The sequence below is a fragment of the Mya arenaria genome, chromosome 11 (assembly GCF_026914265.1).
Source record: "Mya arenaria isolate MELC-2E11 chromosome 11, ASM2691426v1".
NCBI lineage: Eukaryota > Metazoa > Mollusca > Bivalvia > Myida > Myidae > Mya > Mya arenaria.
The window spans coordinates 12,506,264-12,517,191 of record NC_069132.1 but is presented as its reverse complement, the minus strand read 5'-3'; the positions used below and the strand labels follow the sequence as shown (position 1 = coordinate 12,517,191).

The 10,928-nt window shown below is 35.7% G+C and overlaps 1 protein-coding gene across 1 annotated transcript; it reads left to right on the top strand.

Moving 5' to 3' along the window:
• The first annotated feature begins 2,904 nt into the window (after positions 1-2,904).
• LOC128208331 (exonuclease GOR-like) lies at positions 2,905-9,219 on the top strand. Its single transcript, XM_052911889.1, has 9 exons — positions 2,905-2,911; positions 3,084-3,215; positions 3,362-3,451; positions 3,630-3,697; positions 4,019-4,135; positions 7,613-7,728; positions 7,922-8,060; positions 8,458-8,578; positions 8,861-9,219. Exons 1-9 carry the CDS (start codon positions 2,905-2,907, stop codon positions 8,920-8,922), a joined length of 852 nt encoding a protein of 283 aa, XP_052767849.1. The 3' UTR covers positions 8,923-9,219.
• The last annotated feature ends 1,709 nt before the right edge of the window (positions 9,220-10,928 follow it).

The window sequence follows — 10,928 nt, the reverse complement described above, 5'->3', positions numbered from 1 at the left end:
TCTCCGTGTAAACCAACCACAGGGGCCGCCCCGGGTTTATTGAGGCATGATGGTAAATGACACATTAATATTTCATTGACAATAAAGTTAATGTCGCTGTGTAACCAGGCAAACCAGGATGGAGGATGTAACCAATCTCAGCATAAGACTCCATCTTATGGTATTACAATATGAGTTAGGCTTGCCAAGGATTTATTAACCAGGGAAATAAAATAGAAATTGGTTGATCATTCAGGGTGAATGTGAAAGATACACTAAACCCGTTTCCGGTTGGTAATTATATGTTGGCATAAACAAAGACTATACTAATTAATAAGTTAAAATCGATCCTTTTCAGGGCCATTGTTAAAATTTCAAATAGTATTTTAAAATGATATATACATTATTTACATAAAAAATGGATTCTCACCCAGGAGGAACGATAAATAGATAATATGCAACAGCTGGTGAATTATTGAGTTGTGAGTGTCGAGTTTGTGGCTACACTGAACAGGGTTGAAATAACCCTGTTAAAAAAATAAAATAAAACGTGTTCATATCGACATAGCTAGGGTTCCAATCATTTGAAAAACCAGTTAAGCAACATTTTTTTACATTACTAGCCCAATAAGTTTTCCCTTTCGCACACTCAGATAAAAAGTTTATCAAACAGTGTATAAACGATAATATTATCGCTATTAAGTGTTTTACACCAACACTTTATAATTCGTGTATATCATGTTGTATACAATGGAAATCTTCTTAGTTCACCAAAAATTGACAGTGTCGATGTGGACTGTTTAACATGTAATAATAATTTACAAAACTTCAGATGAACCCTTTTAATTTCCTTATTTTTTCCAAATCCCCAAATTTCACAACCGTAACTAAGAACTGATGAGACAAATGCATCAAACAATTGGCATACTGTACTTGATTTTAAAAGCTTATTTTTAACAATTGAAAGGAGGATATTAAGAGCCTTTAAACCTTTACCTACAAGTGTCGATTGATTCAATATAAAACTTCCAGTTTAATTAAACACCGTTCCAAGATAATTAAAATTATCAAAAACTTCTAAGTTACAGCCATTGTATGTCCATTTTTCAACAATTTTGACAGGACCTCGTTTCGTTAACACAACTATTTTACTTTTATCTGGATTAAAGTCTATTCCCCAACAGTTACAATAAGAATTTTACAAATTAAAGCTGTTTTGCAAATCTTGTGGGAACTGCCCCATTATAACCATACCATCTGCAAATAACATATATATGAAATATATTTCTTCTAAAGTAATACCTGTGTCAATACTATCACATAAATATTACTCCAGATCTTCTAAAAATAAAGAAAACAATATTGGAGACATAACTTGTTTTAAGCCTAAAGAACATTAAAAAAATTCAGAAAATGAACTACACTTCCTAACACGTGCTCTAACCTTAGAGTATGTAAATGCATGAATATGTAACAATAAGGAATATTAACAATATTTGGGGAGTATTGATAATAACAACGCTTAGCAATGTGAAAGGTACCAATAAATATGAATGTATTAAAAATAGAGAAACAACGTGTATGTCTAATATATAGTACAAGTGAATTATAAGGTTAACAGTGGGTATTTGCAACATAATTGTAACAACAATATACATAACTTCTTTTAGCCTATTTAAAGAACTTAATTTAATTCCAAGCTTTTAAGTAAAAAATATAATAACAATCTAATAACAGAGTAAAACCACATACCTGTGAATAAGATGACAAGTACCCAAATCAGACTTTCGATGTTTATTGTCCAAGGTTAAATGACAACCTGGACTGAGAAGTCATGGGTTTAAATACTAATTTTGAGGCTAAGTTGCCAACAACTGGCACTGTCATCTTAAGTGTTTTACTCAGCTTAGAATTAAGAGTTTCCTTTAGATAATCTTTGTTTCTTTAATCTAATATATGCTTATCACAACTTGTCTAGCTTGCATAGGTGTTCAAGCCTAATTCTTATGATTAGCAAAACCCTAGAACAAAAAAGGTGCTGAAATGTAGTGACAACAGTCAGAAATAAGAATGAAGTGTTTGCTTAAGAAATTACTGAAGTTATGCCAGTTGCAAATATGATGACAAAAATACAAAATATAATATATAATGTTTATAATATCAAGAAATGATATTATGAGTTATCTGAGTCAATTCTATATCAATAGACAATCATTTCAATACTAAAATATGGTAGGTCTATTTTAAAATTAAATGTTCATTTTTTATTGTACTTAAACATTTATTATACAATATTTTGCAACAAAATATAATGCAAAAAGAATGATCATAATACAATCAAACGTAAATCAAATATTGGTCTGCAGTCGAAAACATGTTAAGGTGTCATACACAAACTGTATTTTTTTAGAAATACTATTACAAAGGAACTAATACATAATGTAGAATATAGTTTTTAAGAAATTTGAAACACAATCTATGTATCTTTTATATGTGTCAATTTGATTACAAACTGTTTTCATACATCTGAACCATGAGCAATCCCGTAATCTGAACCAATATTCGGACGGGACATTAATAGCTTCGATAAGGATCTTCCAAATGTACGCACTTTGAATAAATGAAACTTTAGATACCTTTCATATTGCGTGAGGTTTGACCGGTAATTATAATAGTTTATCAGTACTAAAGCGCTGAATGGATGTACTGCTATAGGTTTCACAATTTGATTAGATTTAACAAAAATCATTTTCGAAAAAAAATAATTACCTCACTATTTTCCAGGATAAATAGAACGCCGTTCTAGAAGGGGTGTCCACAATATAAATGGGTAATATTTTCTACTGTCAACCAGAAAGTGGGAGATGTTCAACGGATCATAACATATTCAATTAATTATATTACTTTAAATTTATCGAAATAAAAATGGCAGGTTAGTTGTGTGAATAGGAAAAAGAGAATCAAAGTGAATAAAGTTTTTAGATATTCTGATGCTTAAATGAATTTCTAATTAACTTTAATTATATCATTTAAAACTGAAAACGAATACGGAACATTGAAAATTGTGATTTACTTGCGTAAATTGTTTAACGTTTGTCCCCCAGACATCTACAAGAAGTGCAGCCGCTTTGTTCTATCGAAGTACGAGTTGCGGTCCCTCGACTGTCCTCACCCCGACCGCAGTGGGTCTGAGGGTAGGGCGAAACTGTACGGCGATCAATATGGCTTTAAAAAAGGTGGGTGTTATCTGTGTGTGGTGTAAATACGAGTGCTTAGATCAATTGAACATAGTCATAGTTTTGACACATCACTGAAGTTTAGCTTAGAACACAATGTAAATAAGAATTGCAAAGGATATAAGTATATAATGAAATGATTTCAGGAGCATGTAAGCGCTGTGACAAAACCTTTGACACCACGTTTACAAAGAAAGAAACGTGTGACTTCCACGTGGAAAGATCCAGGAAAATACGTATGTTCATGCCTTTGGTCATAATGCATATCGATATGTATAATAAATACCTGTTTTATGATATTGAACACCATATGTGAGTGTCAATTGATAATCCGATATTAGATCAATTGAAGGTGCCAATGATGAACATATATAGTGTATAATAAGCGTAAACAATGTCCCAAGTGTACTTCAGGCGGAGTTCATAAGCCCCATGGGTGTTGCGGAAGTCATTTCGGTGGGAAGGGATGTCGATCAGCCCCGGTTTGCAATATTTTTATCTAAAGATTGTTTGAATGAACGTTACACTGCAGACACAATCATGTACTACAACAGTGTAGATCAATATAACTTTTATGTTACTGTTAACCATATTTGCTCACGTAATTTGTTTCTATGTATCAAATGTTTCTATCTCGTTGGTTTTGAAGTTAAAGTTAACCACTGCGCTAGATAGTTTTGAAAAAAGTAACAACGTTCGCACTGCGATAACCTATTTCATATTGCTAGTCAGAATATCTTTACTTCTTAGATCACAATATAATATAATCGTACCAAATCATGATATTATTCTCGTGTCCAAAGAGTCACGTGTATATAGGGAATCTGTACCTGGACGTGGAGGGGTTCACGAGAACCCAGCCGCTCGCTTCCCCGTCCGCTGATGGCAACTACGGAGTGTACGCAGTCGATACAGAGGCGGTAGGTATTCCCCTTAGCTGCCAGTGTATTTTCGCGTGGAAAGATGCCCAAAAACGTTTGTCTTATAATGTTTTTACAAAACTTTGGGCACATTTAATGGGTAATTAATAACTGTCCTCAAACTCGTAGGCTACAGTGTTTTTTTATCTTGGTTTACGAACCTAAGGACCCGATATATCAAAGCTCAGGAAAAACGTTTCGAAGGATTTTTTTCTTACTTAAAATAATCTGCAATAAATGGGTAACTTGAAAAGTCAATGACCATTCATTACATATAAGACTATCAATGATATCATTTACGTAACCAGACAATTACATATTAGGATCACACGATAACCCGTCAGCCAATCAAATCGCGGGAATTTCAGTTAAGATCCTTCCGGTTTGAGTTTACCCACAAAAAACACTTGTGGTGAAAGGGGTCTTTGAAATTACCGGATTAACACTTTAAAGTTCATAAGTATACACAATAGAGTATGGGAAGGGGGATTTGGCGGCTGGGGTTCATACTATATTGTGTTCTAGGGGCGTACAACATATACCAACATATAAACATTCATACACAGTGGTAGATGCTGATATTGTCAGAACAGAGGCCGGGGAGATGATTAGGTGGTTACCTGTGGGTAGAGATTGCCATTATCATGGGAGAAACCATGCTTTTGTACGCTACTGTTCTGATAACATCAGCAAAATCTAGTAGTATTTAAATTACATGATAAATACAGAACCTCCTCTTGGTAACACCTTCTAAATATTTTTCCTATCAAGTAAGATTAATTATGGCATTTTCACCAACTACACATTAATGTACCATGCTGTAATATCCATGTATATAATGTTACTATCAAGTTTGTTCTTGTTATCATATACCCGACTTTAAATAAAAATTATTGTATCTTGGATGTTGCATATTTGTGATAAAATTGAAGGTAAATCTAATTGGTATTTACTCAAAAAGAGATGTATAGATATGTATGCATACATTTTTGCAAATCTTAGTTTAGTTAAAGTCCATTTAATTATCAATGATTAAATTCTTGAAAATTAGAGTAAAAATATCAACAACGCATAGAGTTTAACCTTTTATAATAAATATAAATTATGATCCAGTGGCTGGTCGTGCACCCCCTAAAATTCTCGAAGTGAACTTTTCATATTATGGTTTCGGACCACTCCCGGATAATGAGATATGGTCGACATAATGGACCTTCAGGGTCAATGTCATGGTAACCTTAAGATTACCTTCAGCTAAAACGGTTTCCGATCAATATATGAAAAACACTTAGGCCTAGAGACCTCGAACTTGGTAGAGATCACTCAAACACGACCAGTACTCTAATGATCGTTATGTCAGTTGGTCAAAGGTCAATGTCGCGATGACATTAGCTGCAAATCCGATTTCGTTCAATAACTGAAGAATGCTTATAATCACGTACATCAAACTTTATATCCTGATTTAATGTATCTCCTTCCCTTCAAATAATGTTTCAAAAACATCCGCGACGTTTTTGATGCTTTGCATCAAAATTATTCTTGCTTGTGCTAAAAATGATTTCCATTCACTACCCGTGTCATTTCAGTTGTGCCTAGTATGTAGGTATTCCATTCACTGCCCAACTAGTTCAGTTGTGCCTTGTATGTTGGTATTTCACTCACTGCCCTTGTCATTTCAGTCGTGTCTAGTTTGTTGGTATTCCATTCACTGTCTATTTCAGTTGTGCCTAGTATGTTGGTATTCGATTCACTGCCCAACTATTTCAGTTGTGCCTAGTATGTTGGTATTCCATTCAATAACCGTGTATTCTCCGTCGTGCCTAGTATGTAGGTATTCCATTCCCTGCCCTTGTCATTTCAGTCGCGTCTAGTTTGTTGGTATTCCATTCCCTGCCCATTTTTTTATTTGTGCCTAGTATGTTAGTATTCCATTGCCTACCCGTGACTTTCAGTCATGCCTAATATATGGTATTCCATTGCCTACCCGTGACATTTCAGCAGTGCCTAGTATATGGTATTCCATTGCCTACCCGTGACATTTCAGCATGCCTGGTATATGGTATTCCATTGCCTGTCCGTGAGATCTCTGTCTTACCTAGTATATGGTATTCCATTGCCTACCAGTGACATTTCAGCAGTGCCTGGTATATGGTATTCCATTGCCTGCCCTTGACATCTCAGTCATGCCTAGTATATGGTATTCCATTGCCTACCCGTGACATTTCAGTCGTTCCTAGTATGTTGGTATTCCATTCCCTACCCGTGACATTTCAGTCGTGCCTAGTATGTATGTATTCCATTGAATGTCGGTGACATTTCAGTCGTGCCTAGTATGTTGGTATTCCATTTACTGCCCGTCTTTTTTAGTTGTGCCCAGTATGTTAGTATTCCATACTCTTCCCTTGTCATATCAGTCGTGTCTAGTTTGTTGGTATTCCATTCCCTACCCGTCTTTTTAGTTGTGCCTAGTATGTTGGTATTCCATTCACTACCCGTGTATTCTCACTCGTACCAGGTATGTTGGTATTCCATTCCCAGCCCGAGACATCTCAGTCGTGCCCAGTATGTAGTTATTCCATTCACTGCCCGTGACATTTCAGTTGTGCCTAGTATGTTGGTATTCCATTCACTGCCCGTCTATTTCAGGTGTTTATACTATGTTGGTATTCCATTCCCTGCCCGTGACATTTTAGTTGTACCTAGTATGTAGGTATTCCATTCCCTGCCCGTGACATTTTAGTTGTACCTAGTATGTAGGTATTCCATTCCCTGCCCGTGCCATTTTAGGTGTACCTAGTATGTAGGTATTCCATTCCCTGCCCGTGACATTTTAGTTGTACCTAGTATGTTGGTATTCCATTCCCTGCCCGTCTATTTCAGTTGTGTATACTATGTTGGTATTCCATTCCCTGCCCGTGACATTTTAGTTGTACCTTGTATGTAGGTATTCCATTCCATACTCGTTACATTTCAGTCTTGTCTTGTATTTTGGTATTCCACTCACTGCCCGTGGCATTTCAGTCGTGCCCAGTATTTTGGTATTCCACTCACTGCCCGTGGCATTTCAGTCGTGCCCAGTATGTTGGTATTCCCTTCCCCTCTGTTTTAGTTGTGCCTAGTATATTGTGTATTCCCTTCACTGCCCGTCTGTTTTAGTTGTGCCTAGTATATTGTGTATTCCATTCACTGCCCGTGTTTTCTTAGTTGTGCCTAGTATGTACGTTATTGAAATGTTTGTATAAGATAAACACATCTCATATGTAAACAAATCTAAGTATCTTTAATATTTAAGTGAGTTTGTTACTCGTAGCGCTTTAATTACCCAATGTTATTCTCAAGCCGTTTAAATATATATGTGGACGTAGATATTGATCAACAAATGGCACATTGGGCCTCGGGATCAGAAGTGACCACGAAAACGTCGACGACAACATTATATGAAAATCTGATAGCCTTATAATTATGATCCCCTTATTGCAGATCCATACTGTAAAGGGTCTGGAGGTGTGTAAGGTCAGTGTGATCAACTCCAGTCTCGAGACCGTTTATGATGAGTTCTGCCTCCCAACTACCGAGATCATCGACTACAACACCATGTGAGCTTTGCCTAAATTCCGTTTAAATAGTTATATAATTTAATCATCTTGCCATTTTGTTAAGTTGGTGACGGTGACAATTATTTAAATCAACGACAAGGTATCGTATGTTTTAAGACCATGCAGACACGATACGGGCGCTAATTGCTATGATTCAGATGCAGACATGCAATGATGTTGTTTTTTCCTGCAGATGGAGCGGTATCCGTGCCGAGGATCTTCAGGACGTCACAAAGACGTGGGCGGAAATGCGTCAGGACCTGCTTGGCATCTTCAACCGTAAAACCATCCTCGTGGGCCACGGGCTCGGCACAGACCTTAGGCTCCTCAAGGTTAAGAACTTATATGATTAAGCTACTAGTTGGAACCTGCAATATAAGAACACAATATATGTGTGTTTGTGCCGTTTCAAATCATACACAAGGTTGTGGACTCACACATTCTGTTTTCTGTTAAATATCGCAGGTTGTGGAATCATAGATTTTTCCCCGCACAATCACCGATTTTCCCAGTTCAGTCTCTTATCAGTTTCAGATCATACACAAGGTTGAGGTTTCACCGATTTTGACCCGCATAATCTGTTTTCTGTTAAATATCGCACACAAGGTTGTGGACTCATTGATTTTGTCCCCGCAATTTGTTTTTCTGTTACAGATCCATGACGGTTTTCTGGTCACGCTATCGCCCCGTCAATGTCCGGGCTAATAACACCACTTTTTTCTGTCTCAGATCTTACATAATAGGGTTGTGGACACCCTAAAGCTGTATCCCCATCCCCACGGCTCACATCTCAGGCGTTCACTCAAGGACATCGCCCAATCCTTTCTCGGTCGTAGTATTCAGACTGGAGGTATTTAAAAAAATGTATTTTTACGATTCTGAGAATGTTATACAAAAATATATACCTATACATATTAGTATGTGTATATTGGGGTTCGAAATAACTAGCTATAACATCTACATTAGTACTACTAACCACCCTTTGGATGGCCTGTCTCCAAATTATTTAAGGACAAACGCCCCATATATCACGCAATCACGTGAATGATAGTGGTTTAATATATTCTTACTAATTTTATCTATAATCGAATTAGAATCATGTTAAAACGAAGCATGTTGTTTTGTTTTACAGAGGGTCACGACAGTCATGAAGACGCCGAAGTGGCCATGCAGCTCGTTCTGCGCAAACTGTAATCTGTTTGGCAGGAACATGTAACAGGTGTACAAGTCTATGTACATATGTCCAGTGTAGGAGGTGACCTAATGTTCGGCTGATATCGACTTGCTACAAGGCGTTTAATTAAATTCTTCACGGGAACGAGTTCCTGTATTATAAACGTATATTTACATATCGAGTTATTTAAGTTCTAAATTACTTTAGATCCTTCATTTGTATTTCATTCACTGTGATAGGGACCTAATAGAAGACAATGTGTGAACAGTGGTGCATTTGTGTGTGGATGTGTGATAGGCCTTCACAATTATGTTATGTTTTAAATTAGAGTTGATTCTGTTCTCATTGTTATTGTGTTTGTGAAATATAGTTGGCTGTATGTGACTATCATTAAACATTTACATCTGGTTTTGCTTGGATTTAGTTTACTTTGATAAGCTTCATGCATACAAGATGAAAGCTTCTACGTGGAATGAATATACAGGCGTCATAAAAACCCATGCTCATACATGCAATATACAATACAGTACAAAAACATTTCAATAAATTGCATTGCATGTTAAATTATTTGGATGGACGTAATGTAAATAATTGTCATCCTTTATATAGCATAGCTAATTCAAGAATTTAAAATATTTATACAAATGAAAGGGCGGAACAATTACATTAAGATATACAAACTATTGTATTAATTTTATTAATCTCTAGTGAGGAGTATTCTTAGAAATCGCGTGCGGTAAGTACTGTACAAATTTAATAATTATCTTAAATGTGTGGAAGAGTTATGTTCATTTAGTTTGACATAAGGATAACAAGTAAATATTTCTTTCCAATATTGTTTATAAAGCAGTTGTTTCCCTTCCACTAGCCCTATGACGATAAGCAAAACAATTTTGTACTCAAAATGATGCATGCTTTTAATGTTACTATAAACCGATATATTCACCTGTTTTGAGAGAGAAAGTGGAACTCTATTCTTAAACATTACTATCTTAGAATTCGGGTTTATACATGTGTAGGTATTAAATGTAACAACAAATCAAAGATCATGAAACCAACAGAGTTTTATCATATTTCAAAGGAAATTTACCAGAAACTCCAAAACCAGGATGTAAACGTTACTGAACGTCATCGTTTTGATAACATAAGTGTATTGCCTTTACCTTTTATATCAATATGTTAGTTGGTATGCTGTTCAAATGGAAAAATGAATTTATACATACAAAACAAAAAAAAAAACAGGATGTTATAGGAATGTTTCCTGCATTTTCTACATAATGCAGGACTAAAATACAGTGTCATGGTGCACAGTGATTTTGAAAAAATGACAGACACTACTTTTACTGCTATTGAGATATGTTTGGTTCACAGAGAGTTCGTAAAGAGGTTGACGACGACATGTCAAACTGACGGACAAATATATAAAAATAAAGTCACAAGCTAACACAACATTCTGCTCCTTACGAATATCTGCGTTGAAAACCCCACATCATACTCCCAAATCCCCCGGTATGTCTTTACTTTGATAAAGTCTGCATGTATGGTATGACACAAATGCTGGATTTCTATTAGCAGTTGAAATGAAATGCATATTTCTGACAAAGATACTTGGTTGGCATAAAACGAGATAAAACAAATAATTAATACATTTTATTAAAATAAACATTTTGATATAGCATCAATACAACGTCAAAATGTCAGGCAAATCCGTGGAATCCTGACACAAAATGATGTATTGTTGTTGCCATTTGAAATCGGATGATTGAGGGCCCTCATTCATGTTTTTTTTCCGAACCCACGCCGGTAGAGTCAAGAATGAAAACATACACCATAACCACTAGGCTATTAAGACTTATACAAAAGTGATTGATATTTTGATCGCATAACAATACATGTGATTATGTCAATCAACCAATCAAGCACCTACAAATCGCTCATAACCGTTATTAACGCTTATGAAAAATGTGGTCTTCAAAGACGATATCTGAGCAAACATCAACACTTGCTTATGGGTGCCGGGTTCTGT

Bases quoted from the DNA above. Each gene is read 5' to 3' on its own strand.
- LOC128208331 (XM_052911889.1), top strand. The intron at 3,216-3,361 runs GTGGGTGTTATC...AAATGATTTCAG, and splicing joins TCAATATGGCTTTAAAAAAG to GAGCATGTAAGCGCTGTGAC. The intron at 3,452-3,629 runs GTATGTTCATGC...AGTGTACTTCAG, and splicing joins GGAAAGATCCAGGAAAATAC to GCGGAGTTCATAAGCCCCAT.